At 37.8% G+C, this 22432-nt stretch overlaps 1 protein-coding gene across 3 annotated transcripts in view; it reads right to left on the minus strand.

Moving 5' to 3' along the window:
* CTNND2 (catenin delta 2) overlaps positions 1 to 18527 on the minus strand; it is a 434854-nt gene extending 416327 nt beyond the window's left edge. For 2 of the 3 annotated variants that reach the window (XM_065874257.1, XM_065874256.1), the window contains exons 1-2: positions 18473 to 18527; positions 17413 to 17529 (exon numbers count right to left, since the gene is read on the minus strand). In XM_065874257.1, coding sequence (XP_065730329.1) covers positions 17413 to 17529; positions 18473 to 18527 — 172 coding nt within the window. Of the gene's footprint in view, positions 1 to 521; positions 695 to 17412; positions 17530 to 18472 lie in introns of all 3 variants that reach the window. The other variant, XM_065874255.1, reaches the window with a different exon arrangement.
* Positions 18528 to 22432: the final 3905 nt, after the last annotated feature.

Raw genomic sequence — 22432 nt, forward strand, 5'->3', positions numbered from 1 at the left:
ATTTCAAAATCAAACTTGACAAAGTGTAACTATTCCTACCCTAATCACAATTATTTTCAGAACAGTTCTGTATATGTGTTGATGCATTTATACTGTGTTCCTTTATATGATTAACCCCAAATAATAATTTCATGCTTTTTTTTTTTTATGGAGAGAAAATGTGTTCCAGGTGCCCTTACAAACTCAGAATGTATGTCATATTTACATCACATATCAACACGGAAATAGGAACCAGGCACACATTTGCATATTTACATAGGTAAGTATATATAAAGCAGATAGAACATGAGCAGTTCACAGACATTCCTGCAGAAAATATGCTTACAACTCCGAGTTACTCTATAATCATATTGTATTATTCATTTCCTTCACTCACAGCACAGAGGGCATCTCTCCAAAGTTGTAGAGCACTCGTAAAAAAGGCAGGAGGAGACACCATAGCCATTTGACAACCCTGCTTCCTGCCTGGCTCCTTGGAGCCCAAAGTCCAACACAGCAGAGGGCCCCATCCCCACACGTACCTGGCTGAAACTCTGGCCTGCACCTCGGGCTTGTGCGCTGCGGGCTGGGAGCTGCGACGGGGCTGTCTCACCCAGGGCCAAGGTCTGGTTGCTATGGTAGCTGGCTGGATACTGGAAGGACCCTTCAGGTTTGGAATTGAGCTGGAGTGCACTCTGGGAGAGCAGGCTGGGCCCTGCATTGAAAGTCATTTAGAGCAGTAAGTGACAGCTTCAGTGAAGCAGAAATGACATGTATTATTTATTGAAGAGTAGCCTAGAATTATAACACGCACATGATTCCAGCCATCTATGCTTTGAATTCTGAGAACTAAAATGACCGTATAATTCGACTCCAGGTCTTAAGTGGGATTTTTTTTTTTCTTTTGGTGGTTTAAAAGTTCTCCAAAGAGTAGATTTTTTTTCAAATGATCTCATCCTGACCTACATAAAGACATTTCTAACAAGACAAATTAGTTAATCAAGCAGTTGTTTTTATATCAGACAATATCGGAAACATTTGAAATAACTGAAAGGTCTACCTTTTGATACGTGTTAATTGCATTAATATAATTATATCTCCTACTTAATTATCAGGATGCTAAAACACTCAAAACCTTCCAATCAGTAACACATTCTCTTGTATAAATAGTGATGTAATACCTCAATGCCTGAAGGGTAGACAGTATGTAAAATATTAATGGCTCTCATACAACGTAGAATTCACCCTGATCTCACATGATCTCTGATGGCTGGTTATCTTTGCCATCACAGCAACGCACAGTAGGAGAACAAAGAGGAGATACGGTGTTTAAATCGGTGCCGCTAACGTGGCTGGTACTACAAGTGATGGAGAAAGGAGTTCCTGGCCTCATTATTTAATCATACATTGTATGAGAAAATGTGGTTTATTTTCTTACGTTCTTTTTAGATGGGATCTTTGCCACAGTTTGCCCATTTCCTTTGTAAGCAAGTTTTCTTTAATCAAATTTCATACTCACTTTGGGAATGAAAAGAAGTACAGAAGAGTGTAAGTATACTAGTACTTTTGACTGTGTGTGTTAGAGGGGACTGGGGTAAGTAGAGTGAGTTGCGTGGGGGAGGGAGGACGTGGCATCACAAGTTTTCTCATGTTATCTTAACCATCATACAAAGCCACTTCTTTTTTGAAGGAGGGTAATTATATACACATGGATTATGGTATAATCATTATCCCATCCTTAATCTGCCTCTTTGGCTGTTTTTTAGACAATAGTATAATTTCTAATAAGTATAAACAAACTTCAAGTTCCTTACTTCTTTCTTTCTAAGGACAGAACATGTTTTATTTATTTCAAATGAGACTTCAGATTTGACATGACATGGGCCATTTATTTTGCGGGAAAATAACATGTCTTCTCTTAATAAGCATAGGTTCACATAATCTTTGCCTTCAAGACCTTACCCTTCCCTCTAATTCCCTGATGGAATGTCTAAAAATTGCAAAAATAGTTTTTCATCATCAGATATTGGATAATAAGTCAATTAGCTAAAATAGGTAAGACCTGGTATTTCGGAATCTCTACAGTTTCTGGAAAAAAAGTCAAGGAAGGAAATAAAACCATTTCCATCCAGTCCCAATTTCATCATGAAGGGCATAACAAAAGTACAGTTATAATCCTTTTTCTTGCAATTTAGAAAACAGAGTCCCAAGAAAATAGTACATACCAGATGGTGAAGTTTGCGATAGCTTGCAAAAAATCATTTAATCCATACTAATGGTATAATAGGGCTAATCACCAGAATATAATGCATCTACGGGGAGTGCATTCAGAGTTTCATTCTGGATGCCAAGAACATAGTTTCCCCACTGCTGCTGTTGAAGCTGTCAGGCATGGAGACGGAGTCAAGGGGTGGTCTCTGATGCCCAGGCCATGGGCAGGCTGAGATGTGGGAGAGCCTCTGGAAGGGAAGAAGGACGAATGATGGGGCAGAGGCAGATGGGAACTGACTGCAAAATGGAGGAGAATGAGGTAGGTACTGGGACGACACTGTTGAACTGTAGCCAAGGGCTTTCCCCCTTGTCCCTATCCTCCTGGAGGTCACTGCTCAATGGAGGGGAGTGAGTCACGGCAGAATAAGAGGGGGCCTTTAAGGTTAGTGGGCAGCATTCTACCTACCAATGGGCAGCTTCCCACTGAGACTTCTTTGGCTATTTCTTTCAGGACAGTCCACCCTGACACAATGGCTTGCACTGGCCATGTCCCCTCCTCCACGATAATGCATCTCCAGGGCAATGAAAGTTGAAACAGATACAATAGTGCAAAGACTTTTGGAGATGTCAATAAAATGGAAAAAAATCTTTACTGTCATATAAATAATTTAACAATCTATAAAGCAAAAACATTGCATGTCCTGGTTATTTGCTTTTTTAAAGAGATGATGTGACTTTGCTCTGATGAACTTGCATATGTAGCTAGCAAGTCAAACAAAGTTTTCAATTCTGAATAGATTCATAAAATAGTCTCTAGAAACCTACAAATGCTCTCCAGGCAGGATCTAAAGGTGGCACTTGAGAGTCCTGTTTTTGTTTTTTGTTTTTTTTAACATCTTTATTGGAGTATAATTGCTTTACAATGGTGTGTTAGCTTCTGCTTTATAACAAAGTGAATCAGTTATACATATACATATATCCCCATATCTCCTCCCTCTTGCGTCTCCCTCGCACCCTCCCTATCCCACCCCTCTAGGTGGACACAAAGCACTGAGCTGATCTCCCTGTGCCATGCGGCTGCTTCTCACTAGCTATCTATTTTACATTTGGTAGTGTATATATGTCCATGCCACTCTCACTTCATCCCAGCTTACCCTTCCCCCTCCCCGTGTCTTCAACTCCATTCTCTATGTCTGTGTCTTTATTCCTGTCCTGCCCCTAGGTTTTTCAGAACCATTTATTTTTTAGATTCCATATATATGTGTTAGCATACGGTATTTGTTTTTCTCTTTCTGACTTACTTCACTCTGTATGACAGTCTCTAGGTCCATCCACCTCACTACAAATAGACAGTCCCATTTTAAAGCAATTTCAATCAAAAATATGATTTATGTGCTCCTGAAATATGCATCATGAAATAATCAAACCTGTGCATGTTTTATAGAATCAGTCGTGTATTTGATCAATACTTCATGAAAACAAACCACGATTCTCTGTCTCATTGCTTGGTTCACACATGTCAAGCACGGAACCAAGAGGTACTTTGACAAAGGTAATTGCAACAATAAGCAATATATCATAATATTACAACCCTGACATAGCACCTGGCAAGGACAAAACAGTCAGGACAATAGCCAAAACACCACATGCATTTTAGAATGATTTTCCCATTGCTTACTAGGTTTCAAATGGATGGCATTTATTCACTCCAATTTTAGAGAGGACGGATATACGAGAATATGAAAAAGGTTGAAATTACAGGACAATTCTTAATTAGTTTATAATAAAAGTAAAATTTACATGTAACTAACTCTTGATTAGCTTTATTAACATTACTGTGCATTGGGGTAGAAAATACAATTTTCCAGAGATTTCAAAAACATTTTTAGTTTTGGGCTTTAAATGATGATTTTTTTATTTTCTCAAGAACTTAGGACTTTCCATCAAGTCTTGTTTGGGCTAGAGGTAAAATTAGGCTGTATTCCTGAGGACATGAAGTATATCCACCATTGGGGGATGGGGACAATGTAAGAGGATTTCTTGGGATGCTCAGTGGGGACAGGAAGAGACTAGGATTTAAAATTCCAGCTAGGGAAATGGAATGTTGCCTTTAGTGTAATTAATTGCTTCAGAGGAAACTTCAACTATGGGCAACAGTCGATCACCGTGTCCTATTAGGTCACCAAAAGCAGAAGCCACCCTCTCGCATGTATGCTTCCAGGACATTGACCTAAGAGGTCACAGGTGACTTCTTTGACCTTTCTGGACCTTCTCCATCTTGGGACAGTCCTCAAAGCTAAGCCCAGGGGTCCTATTCAAAATATCTCAGCCCTGGGGGCTAGGAAGGAGAGGGGAAACTGTTTACTGATGAACTGATAAAAGCCAAAAGAGTATGTGCCCCTAATCTGCTCAAGACACACTATTTCAGGGACTTCCCTGGTGGTCCAGTGGTTAAAGACTCCACACTTCAAAGGCAGGGGCACTGGTTCGATCCCTGGTTGGGGAATTAAGATCCCATACTCTGCATGGTATGGACAAAAAAAAAAAAAAGACACACTAGTTCCAAATGGACAGAGGGGAGAAATTCCGAAGGAACTACAGAGTTGAGGGACATGGGGCCCGCCATTGATCCTAGAAGAGCATCTTAGTGTTATACCAATATCTTAATATGTCTTCAAATATCAATATATGAATTGACTAAAGACCACCTAGCAACCCGTGAAAAAAAATGCCCTTGTATGTTTGTCATTATTCTGAGAAGTATAAACAGGAGTGTGGAGAGGTTAAGCGGTCGGCCAGTGTCGTACACTCTGTAAAATGAAGATGAGACCCTATTCTTGTCTTCCACCTTCAGCTCTGGGAGTTGTGGTTGGTTAACATCAAAGCATACTGAAGTCATATACACACATCAACATTTTAAGGTTGAAAAATTCTTTCATCAGTTTATTTGCGGGAGAGATCTTCATGCCTCAGATTGTGGTACTGCTTCCCCAAAAAACCTCTCCTTAGAGATTCAAGGTGTTGGCTGGAGGAAGTCTGCTGTCCTCCAGGAGTGGGGCAGAAGTCAACCTCAGCAGATGGAAAGGCTGAAGTGTTCATTTCTTGCATAAAACCTCAGACTCACTTATAGGTTGTATTAACATACACTAAAACATATAGTCAGTTTCTCCTTAAATTAACTAGATAGTTTATAGAGTTTTCCTGATTATGTGCACTCATTATCTTTACACGGATTTAAAAAAGACTTCATTTGGAATTGCTTATTCTTGTCTCCTTTAGCTAAATATTGGTCCCAGAAAACTGTAAACCTTAATTAAATTACATACTTTGAAAGTATGAAAGAAAGAAAGAAAAGGCCAGAGGTGTACAAAGTGGCATTCCCAAGTCATTATTTGGGTCACAATCATGCCAGTTAGAGCAGGTGTGTGTTGGAAAAAAATCCAGGACTGGAACTCAGCAGACCTGGTGGACTCTAGTCCATTTCCACGTTTATGAAAGCATAGATGATGATGAAGATGAGGATGAAGAAGAAGATGAGGATGGGGCTTCCCTGGTGGCGTGGTGGTTGAGAGTCCGCCTGCCGATGCAGGGGACACGGGTTCGTGGCCCAGTCCAGGAGGATCCCACATGCCATGGAGTGGCTGGGCCCGTGAGCCATGGCCGCTGAGCCCGTGCGTCCAGAGCCTGTGCTCCGCAACGGGAGAGGCCACAACAGTGAGAGGCCCGTGTACCAGAAAAAAAAAAAAAAAAAAAAAGAAGATGAGGATGAAGAATAAGAAGATGATGATGATGATGAAGAAGATAAGGATGAAGAAGAAGAAGAAGAAGATGATGATGATGATGAAAATGATGATGAGGACATCAATACCAGCTCACCTTTCCTGAGTGCTAAGTTCCAGGAACTGTCTTGAGCAGTTTACATCTATTAACCCCTGGAATCTTAACAAGATCCCAATAAACGTGACGTTATCCCCCTTTACGACGACAGAGCTGAAGGTCCCAATGACTGAGACCACACACACTGATGCCTGGTGCAAGCAAGGCATTCTGGCTTCAGAGTGTGTGTTCTTTCCACGCTTCATTATTTGTTCTCTAAAATTTTAATATCTACAAATTTGAGTACCTAATGAGATAATGGATGTGAAAGTGCTTGGAAAAATATAAACTGCTACACAAATGTCGGTTATTATTATTATTATCTAATTATCTAATTACTGAGCCACATGATCTGAGAATAAAATGCTGATTGGAATTTGTCCTGAAAACCTTATTATAGTACTGTCCCATATATCAGTGTTTTCTTTCAACAGCCTGTGAGCTTTCATTCTGCAAAGGAGACATACAAGGCATAGATCATTAAAATGGCTTGAAATTAAAACCAAACCAAATAAAACCTAGTGTCAGAGCCAAGAGATGGGGAAGAGAAAGTTCTCTCTTAGCCTGAAATTCCCGTCTTTATCAACCTCAAAACATTCTCAAACTTCAAGTGCTGTTTAAATGTTACCTCCTCCATGCAGCCTGCCCTGATGCCTGATTGCCCGGAGGAAATTAACCCTACCCCCATCATGCTACCTTAACACTCTGCATAGACCAGACTCTGAGAAATTTCAACAGAGATATGTGTACAGTATTATACAGAAGTAGAGTAATAGGATAAAAACAGGGAGTCTGAACATTCATGTGAAAGCAGCAGGACTCTGGGATTGGATACTTGGAGACACTAGAGGCCAGGGATTTCCTGGAGTGCAGAGAAAGGAAACCGGTAATAATGGAGGAAACATGAACTGCGGTAGTGGCCATGGTAGGAGGGAAGAGAAAGTGCACATTTAAGAGGCATCCTTTTTAAAAAGCTCATCGGTATTTGGGGACTAAGTAGACAGGAAGGGAAGGACAGCTGAAATGACTGGCCACTCTTCAGCTGATCTCTAGCAGGATCTCGCTGACACTGCACTGGGTGCTGGGGAGATTCCCACAGTGCAGAGTAAGTCCTTTTAGAAAGCCGAGCAGACAAGACAGAACTCTTAGTGTCAGGTGCACACCTTCTGTTTCTACAAGTTTTAAGGTGATTTATTGGCAGTTGCTAATTCTGGTCTGCTTCAGTTGAACATCTGTCCCAGAACTCAGCAAATATTCACTAAAGGAGTGTGAAAAAAGCAAAAACTCCCCTCACATGTCATTCCAAGGGAAGGATTAGCAAGAGACATATGTTGCGGACCCCGTTTTTTGGGGAAGGACAGGCTTAATCTTAAAATTACAGAGTTGTTGGAGATGGTGGGAGTTCACATAGTTAGAAAGGGAGTCTGGGCTTGGTTTTTTTTTTTTTTTTTTTTTTAGTATGTGGGCCTCTCACTCTTGTGGCCTCTCCCGTTGTGGAGCACAGGCTCCGGATGCGCAGGCTCAATGGCCATGGCTCACGGGCCCGGCCGCTCCGCGGCATGTGGGATCTTCCCAGACAGGGGCACGAACCCGTGTCCCCTGCATCGGCAGGCAGACTCTCAACCACTGCGCCACCAGGGAAGCCCTGGGCTTGGTTTTAATACTGGCTCTAACAGACCTGACTCTCTTTCTAGATCTTAAAAAATTTCCAAGATCAAAGTTTGGTTATATGTTAGTGAAATTTTAGGACAGAGATGTAATTATCCAAGTCATCAGTGGTGGAAGCTGAAGCCACAAGAACAAGACAAGGTCTCTACGTGGTAACTAAGATATCAATTTAATTCTGAGGGATTATTTTACCATCAAAAGAGTTATTGACAAGAATGCACTGAAATAAACAGCTATGAGGTCTAGGCAATGTCTCGCATAGGCGCTCAATGAATGTTTTGTTAGATTGCTAATTCAGGATGATCAGGAATAATAAACACACAAGTTGAGACAGACAAATTCAGGACCGAATAACTGACAAAGGCAGCTTTGTTTAGATTTCCGTTTGTCAGGAAGTTTAGAAACATTCTTTACTTACTCTTAGGTTAAACTGACTCTTTCAAAATAATATAAAATCTCATCTTTACGTAGACCATGAAAAATAAAGCCAATAAGATTCACACACATCGATAACCGTCAGAGAATCTCCATTCATTTCCACTCTCTTGTTATCCAATCTTTGTGGAAGGCTAAGAATAATTTGAAGGTTACGTATTATTTTATTTTAAATGAGAATAAAATCTTAGAGCAGCAACACATAAAAAGAAAGGGGAAATCTTTTAGTGGAAAATGTTGAGTAAGAAGAAAGGAAATAGCTAGTGGAAATTATGTATATATATGTGTGTGTATATATATACACACACAAAAGGGCTATTATAAATTTGAAAATCAATGAGAAAAATTGTCAATTATTTGTAAGGTGATTGAACTGATTTAAATCAAGCTTAAAGCACTTTAGTCATATCTAACTGCAAGTTAACTCTACACCGTACAAGTACTGACTTTTGCTTAAATTGCACTATTAATCAGTTTCATTCATAGCCGCAGTTTCCTCTTTATGGGCTTTGGATGAACTTGCCAATTTACAAACCCACTTGGAATAAGAGGTAGTTAGTAGTGATAAACTAGTTGTTTTCTCCTGATCTTCACTAGTAACTTGAAAAGATCACAGGAAGGAGTTTCACTAACCTAAAATCTACCATCCCTAAAATTAACTGGGGGCAAAAGCTCGAGCGACCCACTTATGTAAGAAAGCTCAGGGCTGATGTGGTTGTTCTATAGGCAGACGTGTTCCTAAACTTGATTTCTAAGTCTCTTTCTTCAGAATATCAGTTTCATCTGGTCAGCTCCTTTCAATGTATAATGCTTTACTAAAAGTGAGAACTTTAATGGTCCCAAGAATACAGAAGTACTCATTTAGTTTTTAAACTGATTTAGATTCAATCAATGCTACTGGCCTAGCTAGTCCGCTCTTTCAAGTTTGACTACTGTATGTGAAATAACCAAAGATGGGTAAAGCTTTCACACTAAATACAATAACTCAGTTTCTTTACATCTGTATACAATGGAGGGAAATGAGCAAAATGACATTTATCACAAAAAATAAACTTCAAATATAAAACTTTGGTTTAAAATGTACAGCTCAAGAATTTTACTGGGCATGGGATTTTTACATAATGTTATAATCATAGAATGGTTTTGTTTTTTTTTTTTTTTTGCGTTATGCGGGCCTCTAACCGCTGCGGCCTCCACTGCTACGGAGCACAGGCTCCGGACACGCAGGCCCAGGGGCCATGGCTCACGGGCCCACCTGCTCCGCGGCATGTGGGATCCTCCCGGACCGGGTCACGAACCCGCGTCCCCTGCATCAGCAGGCAGACTCCCAACCACCGCACCACCAGGGAAGCCCTATAGAATGGTATTTTTATAGCTTGCTCTAGTCCCCAACTATTTCCTTGAACAGTTTTGTCTTTGGATTATTTACCATTTAAAAAAATTAATGTAGCACAAAATGAGGAAAAGCATTACATATATTTCTTTATAAATTAACAGTCTAAAGATAATAGATTTATATTTCTCACTATCAATAACTGTGAAAAGAAATAGAAAACTAATACAAATCAGTTTAGGAGAAAACAAAATTTAAAAGCCAAATTCTGAAAACATTACAATGTATTTATGGAATTACACTAGCTTAAAGAACCAGTTTTTGATTTGCTGCAAATCACAGACTTTTCCCTAGATGCCTGCATGGTTTGCTCACACATTTATTTAGGTCAAGTATCTTCTCACAAAGGATGATTTCCTGGCCCTTTGAACATCCTCTCAAAACTAGAGTAGTTTTGGGACTTCGCTGGCGGTCCAGTGGTTAAGATGGCGCTTCCACTGCAGGGGGTACGGGTTCAATCCCTGGTCGGGGAACTAAGACCCCACATGCCCCAAAGAGCTTTTATTTACCATATGAGTGACATAGAATACTATTTACGATACTAAAACTGGGAAGTGTTTAAAAGAGAAGGCTGCATCACACACTTTCCATGAGCCGTTAGAGCAATGATGTTGTCAAGTGCCACGTAGCATCTGGGAAGCTTCACTGAACACTCATCATGTGTGCCTCTCATTCTTTTTTTGTTGTTGTTTATTTTATTGAAGTATAGTTGATGTACAATGTTGTGTTAATTTCTGCTGTACAGCAAAGTGATTCATTTATACATATATATACATTCTTTTTTATATTCTTTTCCATTATGGTTTATCACAGGATAATGAATGTAGTTCCCAGTGCTCTACAGTACGACCCTGTTGTTTATCCATCCTATATATAATAGTTTGCATCTGCTAACCCCAAACTCCCACTCCATCCCTCTCCCACCGCGCCCCGCCCTTGGTAACCACAAGTCTGTTCTCTATGTGACTCTCATTCTCACTCTCGCTCTCATTGTGTGAAAATGAGCATGGAAAGGCAACGAGCATCATGGGATTACTGTGAAAATGGGTGCCTTTGTAGCCCCCCTTGAAAAGTTCTCAAGGACCCCCAGGAATCCCAAGTGCACTCTGGGAAACACTGTCCTACTGTACTCCCCACTGGCTTTGTCATTGCTGGAGGCAACTACCTACCTGACTTTACAGTATTTAGAGTGTTTGATTTCAGCCTTTTTTGCCTAGAATGTAAATGCCACAAGGGCAGAGACTCTCTGTGCTACAGTTAATAAGTGCTTAATACAGACGTTTAAAACAAGAATGTAACACTTACCTGTGCCTATAGTGATACAATAAAAAGCCAGTATGTTAAGATTTGATTTATCAATTGATTTATCAATTGATTTATCAATTGCTGTTGAAGTAACTTAGTGTTTGATAAGTGGCAGTTTTAATGTTTTAACTTCTGGGGGAATCCTATATGACATCTCCATAAGGTATTACCAGGAGACCCCTCCCTCCACTGTGCCCTGGGGAAAAGTCTGCTTAATCTGACTTTCTCACCAGAGCTTTCTGCCTCTTTACTTTTTCCTCACTTCCACCAGCTTTCATCTGACCCTCATGTTTGTGTGTTGTGCACCTAGAGTGCCTTGACAATTTCAAAACCCAATTATATTTTCATTAAAAATTTCCCCATGGGCTTCCCTGGTGACGCAGCAGTTGAGAGTCCGCCTGCCGATGCAGGGGACACGGGTTCGTGCCCCGGTCCGGGAAGATACCACGTGCCGCAGAGCAGCTGGACCCGTGAGCCATGACCACTGAGTCTGCGTGTCCGGAGCCTATGCTCCGCAACGGGAGAGGCCACAGCAGCGAGAGGCCCGCGTACCGCAAAAAAAAAAAAAAAAAAAATTTCCCCAGGCTCTAAACTCTGTGCTTGATTCCAGGAGATCTGGATTACACAGATGAGAATGATGTTTTTAGTGAGAAATTTGCATTGTTTTCTCTTGCTTAGGGAATGTATAAGAAGCACTTGGTATTTTACATCTTTGCACATCAGTGGTGGAAGCTGAAGCCACAAGAACAAGACAAGGTCTCAATTCCGAGGTCTGCCTCTGAGCTGGTGACCCCTTTGGAGAAGGTATAGCATGCTTCTTAAATGTCTATGTGAAAGAAGGAAATTTAAGATAAAGAAGTGAACATTAGCTGAAAAACAGGTGGAGAGAAAATCTGGAGGGAAAGATAATGATAGCTCCCTGGAGGATATCACTACAGCCTGTGGGCTACCTGGGTGATTTCCCTCACTTTTTGCTCACACCTTCCACTGCTAATTTCCCATTGGCTCTATAACGCCAAAGGTAGTGGAGGAGGTGGGTGTGAGAGAAGTTGGAAAGGAAACAAAAGGACACATGTAGCATCAGACGACTTCAGGCTTGAACCATGACAAACTTCTGCAGAGGGGACTCTCGTGTTTGTATTTCAAAATTTGGACCAAAGGGCATATGATGAAGTAATTTCACAAGAAATGAACAATTCAAGGATGTATTCAACTAACTTGAATAAATGTATGTCCAGGAAAGGACGTGGGGTCTCCAGAGCCCAGGTGACAGTCGTCAACCACTGGTGGAGTGAGGGGAACAGTAGGACTTGAATCCAGGTTTTATGGTTCCAAGGGCAGGATGGGCTACCTTGAACCCCTACCCAGAGGCTCTCCACCCCATCGGGTCTAACTGAGGACCTGGTTTCCACCATAACAGGTTATCAATATTGTGAGCCACATTATGTATATATTTATTATTTTGATTATTCTAATTACTATAAAAATCTTATACTCTTAAACCACTTCTGAATCCTTTGTTGCCATGCTTGCCAGGAGTTATGAAAATATTCACTTCACAAGGATGTCTCTTACCTTTGTTATTATTACATAAGAATATATGGGATAACATTTTATAGCATTTTAATAACCTGATCTCTCAACAATTTTCTCACCACATAGAATTAAGTATATTCACAGTAATTAAATGAAAATGACAGACTGCAAATCAAGAGTAAGTAATATATTCCCTTCTGTCAAACTACATATGATTATTCTATTTGGATTTTACCTGCTCAGAATGGTAACTTACATGATTGATTCTTGATTTCTTGAATATATTCTGATTTGAGAGCTCAATAAGATAACACTGTTTTCTTTGCCATAATACTCAGAATATCTTAAGTTCCTAAGATTTCCTTCCTACTGAATGCTGGGATTTTCTAGGATATGGTGGAATTTCAATTTGTCCAGCTGCTATAGAAAAATACTTGCTATTTCAAAATATAATAATTAAACAAATTAACAATCTCTATAAACATATAGGCCCTTTTCCCCCAAGTAGTCCATTCTCTTTCTGATTTCGACAAATACTTTCATTAACTTTTGGCTGAGATATAATGACCCTTATTTCTGAGTTTGTATCTCCAAGGATGCATGGATTAAATATGGTACTTGGCCCATGGCAGTTTAGGTCAAGCTGTATATTATATGAGAAGCTAATGGCCCTGAGCTTCTGTCAATAGCTTTTTTTTTTCCCAGTAAAGCAGCAGCAATTCTGGTGACTCCATGACACGTATTTATTAGAACTGAAATTACACAGCCAGCAGTCACAAAGTAGTGGTGGGTGGCAGAGGTTGTACACATGATTTACATATTGTTTACGATGGCACTTTGCAAAAAATGTGAAGTGTTGGAAAACACTGATAACTGTAGGATGCTACAGTCTGTATACTAGAGCAGTTATTGCTTGCCTTAGGGTCAAGAAGATGGGTTTACTAAGATTCAAATTCTACTTTAACCAGATCTTGGAAAGAAAGATAACAAAAGCTTTTAAACAACAAATTCCGTACTATGTGCTTAGGGGCTGAGACTGGTTGCCATTGTAGTAATGTTTCAAGCTGGTTTTAGACTGTATTTCATGTTGTTTGAGTCTCTTTTGGGTTAGGACTAAGACACTGGCTCTCAAGGGCAGCGTGCCAGGTCCAATTTAGCATCAGCTATTTCATGTCTGTTCTAGCTAATGAGTCCATTGATTGAATCATCACACAAACAAGGGACGAGCGGAATCTCATAGGCTTGTGCTAATTATATGAAACGTGTCAAAGAGCCATTACATATTATATGTGTTATGTTTATATAAATATAAACACGTATATTGTTCTAGTATTGAGTAGAAGGTTGTGCTGATTATTCTCTTTGTTCCACATATTCATTCTCCACCCTTCTCCCCACAGAGACTGTATCACAAGGGTCACTTGGCACTTGGTTTATGATTGGACTTGGCCAGCGAGAGGCACGAGAAGGGCATCAGAGGTTAGAGGAGAGAGAGGCCAGGATATTTATTTCTCTGCTCCCGCCAGCCTCACCTCTTGACTCTGCTGGCACTAGTCCCTCGATTTTTCCTTCGGGACTAAGGGTAGCAAGGGTTTCCATCGGTTGCTACCCCCTGAGTACTTCTGCAGGCATTGATTGCTCCCTGAATCTTGCTCAGTTCTTTGTAAATCGTCCCCTAATTAAATTCTCTTCAGTTAAACTTTTTTTGAGTAGACTCTATTTCCCATCTGGACCCTGATGCAAATACAAACAGCAATTAGGATTTTTTTTTTTTTTTTTTTTGTGCGGTACGGTACGCAGGCCTCTCACTGTTGTGGCCTCTCCCGTTGTGGAGCACAGGCTCTGTACGCGCAGGTTCAGCGGCCATGGCTCACGGGCCCAGCCGCTCCACGGCATGTGGGATCTTCCCGGACCGGGGCACGAACCCGCATCCCCTGCATCGGCAGGCGGTCTCTCAACCACTGGGCCACCAGGGAAGCCCAGGATTTTTAATTTATGATAGTCTCAGTACTTAAAATTAGCAATAATTGATCCCCCAAATGATAGCTGTCTACTCAATATTTTTAAATTAACTTCCTAAACTTTATTCAATTCGTTCAGTCTCAAACTGACTCTGAAAATGTTAAGAACAAACATTTCATAAGAACATAAATATTCCACATTTCACTGTGGTTCAGATATTTTGGTATAAAAATTTCAAGTGGCATTTTCATCACCTGTGTTTTTTGTCTGTTTTTTTTTTGCTTTGCTTTGTTTTTTTATTTTGCTTTGTTTCTTTTCCTATCTTCAAACAAGGAAGCAGGGCCTTCCAAAAAGAATAATTAACTGAAATCCTAGGAGCCTTCAAAAAGATAATTCACTACCTAATAACATAAACTAAGTAATATTTCTGAAAACCAACTAATTCAGCAGTTAGCAAATACATTTCAAAAAAATCTTACTGGAGTATTTAAATTTCCCATAATAAAGATAAATCTTTTGTAGATAGTGTTTGAAAACATTCTGCAGAAATACAAAAGTGAACACTAAAAGTTCTTTCTATTTCTCCTGGGTGTAGCAGAGTGTCTCAATTCAGAAATTCAGGATTATTAATTGACTTAAAGTTTTTTTTTTTAAAGTTCATATACTTATCCTTTCTATTATTTTATTTATTTATCTCTTTTACTATTCATTTATTTATTTCTTCTACTGTTTTTTATATTACTTTATCTCTGAATTGCTTCTAGTATTTCCATCTTCCTAGCTTCTTTTGGTTTATTTAACTCTTTTTAAGGTGTCCCAGTAATGAATACACATCTCTTTCCTTTGTCTTTTATTTTTAATAATAAAATTCTGATTTCCTCTGAGTGCAGTTTTTTACCATACACTTATGTTTTCATTATAAAATGTTGCTATTCTATTTGCTTTGTAAATAGCATGTAATTTTCTTTTTGCTTCCGTTTTGATTCACAGTAGCCAAAAGTATGTCTCTTAATTTTAATGTGATTATATGTTTGCTTAGCATTTTATTATTTACTTTTAATTTTACTGAGTTATCATCAAAGAACGTGGCCTTCCTATGCTTTTTAATTTTTAGGATTGTCTTTACAGTCCATCAGCTGATCAATTTTTATAAATTTTCCTTGGACATATATAACAAGTGTTTATTATTGTTCAAAAAATGTTTTTAATTTATTTAATGTGTTGATTTGTTAATTACTTATTCCAACTTTCTGTGGCTTTTTCTTTTAGGATTCAGTCTGATTCTGAATACTAAAAGAAAAAGTGTTCACAATATTTTTCATCAACTTCTTACATTTTTAATAATTTTTAATATTCAGGTGCCATTTTGTTTGGCACATACATATTCACCAGATTTTACCACATAATTATAAGTTAAGATATTTTTACTGGATAATTCCTTTTTGACCCTGCTTAGTGCTTCTGCATTAAAGTCCACGTCACCTTACATTATTCTTCCCAATCCCACTCCTTGTGTTCATTGTATTTGCTGTCACTACTTTGTCTATTCCTTTAATTTCAATATTTATGTCATTAATATAAGTGTGTATATTAAACATAACATCACTATTTTATTTACATTTACTGCAAATTTGAATTTTCATTCTTTTCAGAGAATTTAGTGCTTACATATAGTGCTAGATTGATATACTTGATTTATCACTTCTATTTTAATTTGCTTCTTAATTTACTCTTTTCTTCCTTCTTTTTTCTGTACTTTCTATGAATAAAAGGTTATCTCCCTCCTAAAATCATAATAAAATATATTTCTCTATTATTCTATAAAAAATAAGATAGCCAATATCATCCTCCCAAGACACATTATTTTATCTCTGCTTTCCTTACTCTATAATAAAATGAGTACATGTGCCTCAAATATTAATTAGATATAGTTCTAACTACAACTACCCCTACAAAAGAAATATATTTATAGACTTTGAGAAAAAAGAGGTAGCAATCTTACATTTTAAAATATAAAACACAGAGAACAAGTATAATACAAATCATGCATCTTACTTTAGGAGTTTTATTAAAGGGATGCATATGGTTAAAATAAATCTGGATATTCATGATGATGTTACCCTAAGAGTCGTGGTATTATAAAGATCATAGAGAAATGAACTAATATATAAATTAAATGGTTTTGAGATCACTATGCTATCTTACTCTTATATCTTTCTTTTATATAGCAAACCTTGATGGGTATTCAAGGAAATTTTACTTTTTTAAATTAAGGAATAAAATGCTCTACTGATTTCTCATGTAGAAATTATCAGGGTAAGGTACACTTTAATGATTTGATTTTTAGCTTTTTGTGGGATTTTATTAAAATAGGTCAAGAGAATTTTATAATTTATTAAAATGAAGCTCATTTCAATTCATAGAACTTTAATTTCAAAGCCTCAGCTACTCTGGTTGAAAAATATGTAAGTAAAAGAAAGAAATCTTTAAATATTCTATTGAGATTAATATAGCTATGCAAGATAGCTAAACATAGAAATAGAAGGAGTTATTGCATAGTACTATAGCATGGTACTAAGTAGTACTGCATACGTTACATCATTTTTTTTTCTATTTTGTTATATAATTGCTCTACCATTTAAGATCTCTACCAACAATAATCTGTATGAGTAAAGCATTGATAGTTAACTTTAAAGCAGACACTGTGTTGATTAAACAACTAAATGATGAGTTCGTACAATGTGCTACTCTAGATGCTAAAAAGGATATCAGAGAATTGGTGAGGATCACCAATATGTCAATAATTGGTGAGAAATCTAGATGATAATTACTGACTTAAGAGAGTTTCTAATCAAATGTGAATTAGTGTGGGGTAATGTTGGAAGGAAGTAGGTGAGAGAGGAGTGAAATGGATAAAACAAGTATAAACACATCTTGAAGTCCTATTAGATATGACTCATGATATAAATTATAATAATATTATAATATTAATGACATAATGCTCTTATATTTTAATTGTCTTCAAGCTTAACTGTCATTTGACTTACTTTCACTTGTTGAATAGTCTTGTGGGTCAAGTATTCCTGATTCCTGCAGTGATCTAATACAGGAGTCCACCAATTCAAGGCCTGTTGTGAGCTCATCTTCGATATCTTTTTGACCATCTGAAATATAATATTTTAAAGACATGAACAAATACATGGTAATGTCAATACTAAAGCTTAAGACTATCATTTAATAATAAAAAATATCCTAACCAAAGATACTATCTTTTTGAAATGCTCATTAGATATCACATTGTAACCCTTGGTCAACCACCATTAAAAACCAAGGCCAGCCAAGTCCATGTATCCATGAAGAACATAAAGTTCCTAGGGAATTGGGAGAACTTAACTCCCACGAAATCTTGAGCTATCAGAACAGCTTCATCTAATTTTAGTGTCATGTGTTGTCATATTCATTTTCATAAGTCTCTTCCTAAAGTTCACAAGAAAATTAATCAACAGAGATATATGCAGCAGTAAGTATAAATGCTCATCAAGAAGCTGTACTTTCAATCTAAATGTCCATCAACAGAAGAATGGATAAAGAAGATGTGGTGCGTATATATATACAATGGAATATTACTCAGCCATAAAAAAGAGTGAAATAATGCCATTTGCAGCAACACGGATGGACCTAGAGATGATCATACTAAGTGAAGTAAGTCAAAGAGAGAAAGGCAAATACCATATGATATCACTTGTGTGTGAAACCTAAAATATGATACAAGTGAATTTATTTGCAAAATAGAAAACAGACTCACAGACATAGAAAACAAACTTATGGTTACCAAAGGGGAAACGGGGTAGGGGATGGAAAAATTGGGAGTTTGGGATTAGCAGATACAAACTACTTTATGTAAAATAGATAAACAACAAGGACCTACTGTATAGCACAGGGAAATATATCGAATATCTTGTAATAAACCATAATGGAAAGGAATATGAAAAAGAATATATCTATATCTATCTATATATATATATGAATCACTTTGCTGTACACCAGGAACTAACACAAAACTGTAAATCAACTATACTTCAATAAAAAAAAGAAGCTGTACTTTACCTTGTGATTGCCAGTGAAACTGCTCTTCTGCTGAACTATAAAAGAGAGAATACATAGGTATAATGAATTGGTTAGAAACAAAAGAACTCTAGACTATAAGACACAAAGGCACATGAGGGTAGTAATGGTGGCTCCATGGAACTCCCTTTAATTTCTGACTGAGAAAAGGAATCCCATTTTAACACGATCTTAGCTTTAATATGTTTGATGTATACCTCTTTTGAATCACAGGTATTAGCATGTTATAAATGGACGTCGTTCAGTAATTTTCAGAAGAACAGCTCATTTTTAACAAATCCCAACATATCATACTTATTCTTACATACTTACAATAATTTCTACATACATACAGTTCTATTCAACTTTAGTCATTTTAAAACACAAATCTGAATAGTTTCATGTAGACTTTGTAAGGTATTCTAACAAAGAAATAACTTTCTCCATTTTCATTATAAAGAGATAAAATAAATCTATACCTTCTTCTAGACATATCATATAAGAAGTTCCTTTCAGCTGTTTATTATATTTTAAATTAAGTAATATAAAAGTTTTAACACTTTACACCAATTGAATATACAGTTCCCAAATTCTCACTTTATAAGTACATCTTATAAAATGACCCAGGTAGAAAGGGTTGCTCATCTAAATGATATGCCAAAGATACTGTGCAGATTGTAATGATGTAGGCATATAAATTTATTCTGAATGATTTATTAAAATACATAAATTTAAAATTTCTAAATATGAACAGCTCTTTAATTATATATGCAAATAGTTCCAACATACCCTTTTTTAATATGTCAATAATTTGTGAGAAATCTAGAGGCCAATTACACACAGGTATCATTTTGAGAATGACTTTCTACCCTTATTTCACTAGATCTTTTACTCTGATCAAGCAGCTTCTATGAATAGCTCATCAGTTTCACAACAGCAAGCAGGTTTTAGAACTTTAATCTGTACCTTAGAGATGGCTTCTGAATACATTTGCTGGGGGAAAAGGAAATTCTGGTATAAATCAGCATTCAGAATAGCCATGATTGATATACATGAATATAAGAGTAGTCCCTTAAGAGACATATGACTTTTTTAGGCTATCTTTCTTCTCAGCCAATCCATTTTAGAAAAGTGGAAAATGGTTTTGCAATGATGAGAGCTATAGACAATTGATACATGAAATGATAACATTACAAATTCAGTCCAATGCAACTTCTTGCTTCAAAAAGATATAGCATGATAAAGTAGTAAGGTCTAACTGCAAAGTTTAACACTTAAAACAGAAATGTAATCCTATAATTAATATTTTAAAAATTACAAAGCATGTTCACTTAGTAAGTGGCATTTAATATAGGGGTGGAAAATGCTTTCATAATTGTAGTGAGTTGAATGGTGCCCTTCCCCCGCAAAAGATATGTCCACACCAAATCCCTAGAAATTGTGAATGGTTACTTATTGGAAAAGGGTTTCCACAGATGTAATTAAGTTAAAGATCTTCAGATAAGATCATCCTAAATCCAATGACAAGTGTCCTTAAAAAAGATCCTTAGAGGAGAAAGATGCAGAGGAGAAGGTCAGAGGCAGAGGAAGAGACTGGAGTTATGCATCTTTAAGCCAAGGAATGTCTGGAGCCAGCAGAATCTGGAAGAGTTGAGAAAAACTCCTCCCCTTTAGCCTTCCTAGGGAACATAGTCCTGTCGACAGAACTTGATTTTGAACTTCTGGACTCCCAAACTGTGAGATAATAAATGTCTTTTATTTTAAGCCACTCAGTTGTAGTAATTTGTTATGGCAGCCCAAGGAAGCCAATACAGTATTCTTCTGATACAGTAAAAATATTCTCATGCTATATCCTTCAAGATTTACTACTATCTCTATGCTACTACATTCCTTTTACCAGTTCAGTCCTTTGCTGAGTACTTACTGTACACCAAGGCTCTGCTAATTCACAACAATCATTAACATCTTTTGGTGGATGGGGAATAACTGGCTTATTGATGTTAAATAACTTGACCACACACATCATAAGGAACTCAGCAGGGATTTAAACTAATCTGTCCAACTCCAAAAGTCATAGAACAGAGCTGGAATAATCAGGCTCCCTGTCTTCAGACTATACTACAAAGCTCTAGTAATCAAAAGAGTATGGTACTGGCACAAAAACACACATATAGATCAATGGAATAGAATAAAGAGTCCAGAAATAAACCCACACACCGTTGGTCAATTAATCTATGACAAAGGAGGCAAGAATATACAATGGAGAGAAGACAGTCTTTTCAATAAGTGGTGCTGGAAAAACTGGATAGCTACATGTAAAAGAATGAAATTAGAACATTCTCTATCATCATATACAAAGATAAACTCAAACTGGAGTAACACCAGATACTATAAAACTCATAGAGGAAAACATAGGCAGAACACTCTTTGACATAAATCTCAGCAATATTTTTTTTATTGGATCCATATCCTAAAGCAAAGGAAACAAAAGTAAAAATAAACTAATGGGACCTCATTAAACTTAAAAGCTTTTCCACAACAAAGGAAACCATCGACAAAATGACAACACAACCTACTGAATGGGAGAAGGTATTTGCAAATGATATGACCAAAAAGGGCTTAATTCCAAAATATACAAATAGCTCATACAACTCGATATCAAAAAAATAACCCAATTAAAAAATGGGCAAAAGAACTGAATAGACATTTTTTTCAAAGAGGAAATACAGATGGCCACCAGGCACATGAAAAGATGCTCAATATTGCTAGTCATCAGGGAAATGCAAATCAAAACCACAATGAGATATCACCTCACACCTGTCAGAATGGCTATCATCAAAAAGAACACTAATAATAGATGTTGGCAAGGATGTGGAAAAAAGGGAATCCTTGTACACTGTTGGTGGGAATGTAAATCGCTGCAGTCACTGTGGAAAACAGTATGGAGGTTTCTCAAAAAACTAGAAACAGAACTACATATGAGCCAGCAATTCCACTCCTGGGTATATATCCAAAAAACACCCCACTGTTTTGAAAAGATAGTGCACTCCAATGTTCATAGCATCATTGTTTACAATTGCCAAGCTATGGAAGCAACTGAGGTGTCCATCAGCAGATGAATGGATAAAGAAGATATGATATATAATGGAATACTACTCAGCAATACAAAAGAAGGAAATTTTGCCATTTGCAGCAACATGGATGGACTTAGAGGGCATTATGCTAAATGAAATAAGTCAGACAGGGCTTCCCTGGTGGCGCAGTGGTTGAGAGTCTGCCTGCTGATGCAGGGGATGCAGGTTCGTGCCCTGGTCCGGGAAGATCCCACATGCCGCGGAGCGGCTGGGCCCGTGAGCCATGGCCGCTGAGCCTGCGCGTCTGGAGCCTGTGCTCCCCAACGGGAGAGGCCACAACAGTGAGAGGCCCGCGTACCGCAAAAAAAAAAAAAAAAAAAAAGTCAGACAGAGAAAGACAAATACTGTAAAATGTCACTTATAGGTGGAATCTAAACAAAAAACAAACAAACAAAAAAAAACACATTAGAGAACAGGAAAAAAGCAGACTCACAGGTGTAGAGGACAAACTAGTGGTTACCAGCGGGGAGAGGGAAGAAGGGAGGGGTAAGAAAGGGGTAGAGGGAAAAAAGGGTTATTATAGAATTATATAAAATCATGTGTCTGAAACTTTTGAAAATTGTAAAGCACCACAGAATTTAAAGAGTCCTCCATTCAATGAAAACAAAAAAAAAGTCATGGAGGGAAACACACTTGTTACTTCCCACTTGAAACAATAAGAATGCCCAAGTCACTGGAAGCTTCTCCCATGTCTCATCAAAGCCCTGTTCTCTTCTCCTTCCAGGCACATTGAAGAGCACACTTCCCTGCTCCCTTGCATGTAGATGGGGGCATGTGCCACCTCCTTCCCCAAGCACAGAAGGGCAGGTACGTGATCTCCATGCACTCC

This window comes from Phocoena phocoena, chromosome 3 (assembly GCF_963924675.1).
Source record: "Phocoena phocoena chromosome 3, mPhoPho1.1, whole genome shotgun sequence".
NCBI classification, from domain to species: Eukaryota; Metazoa; Chordata; class Mammalia; order Artiodactyla; family Phocoenidae; genus Phocoena; species Phocoena phocoena.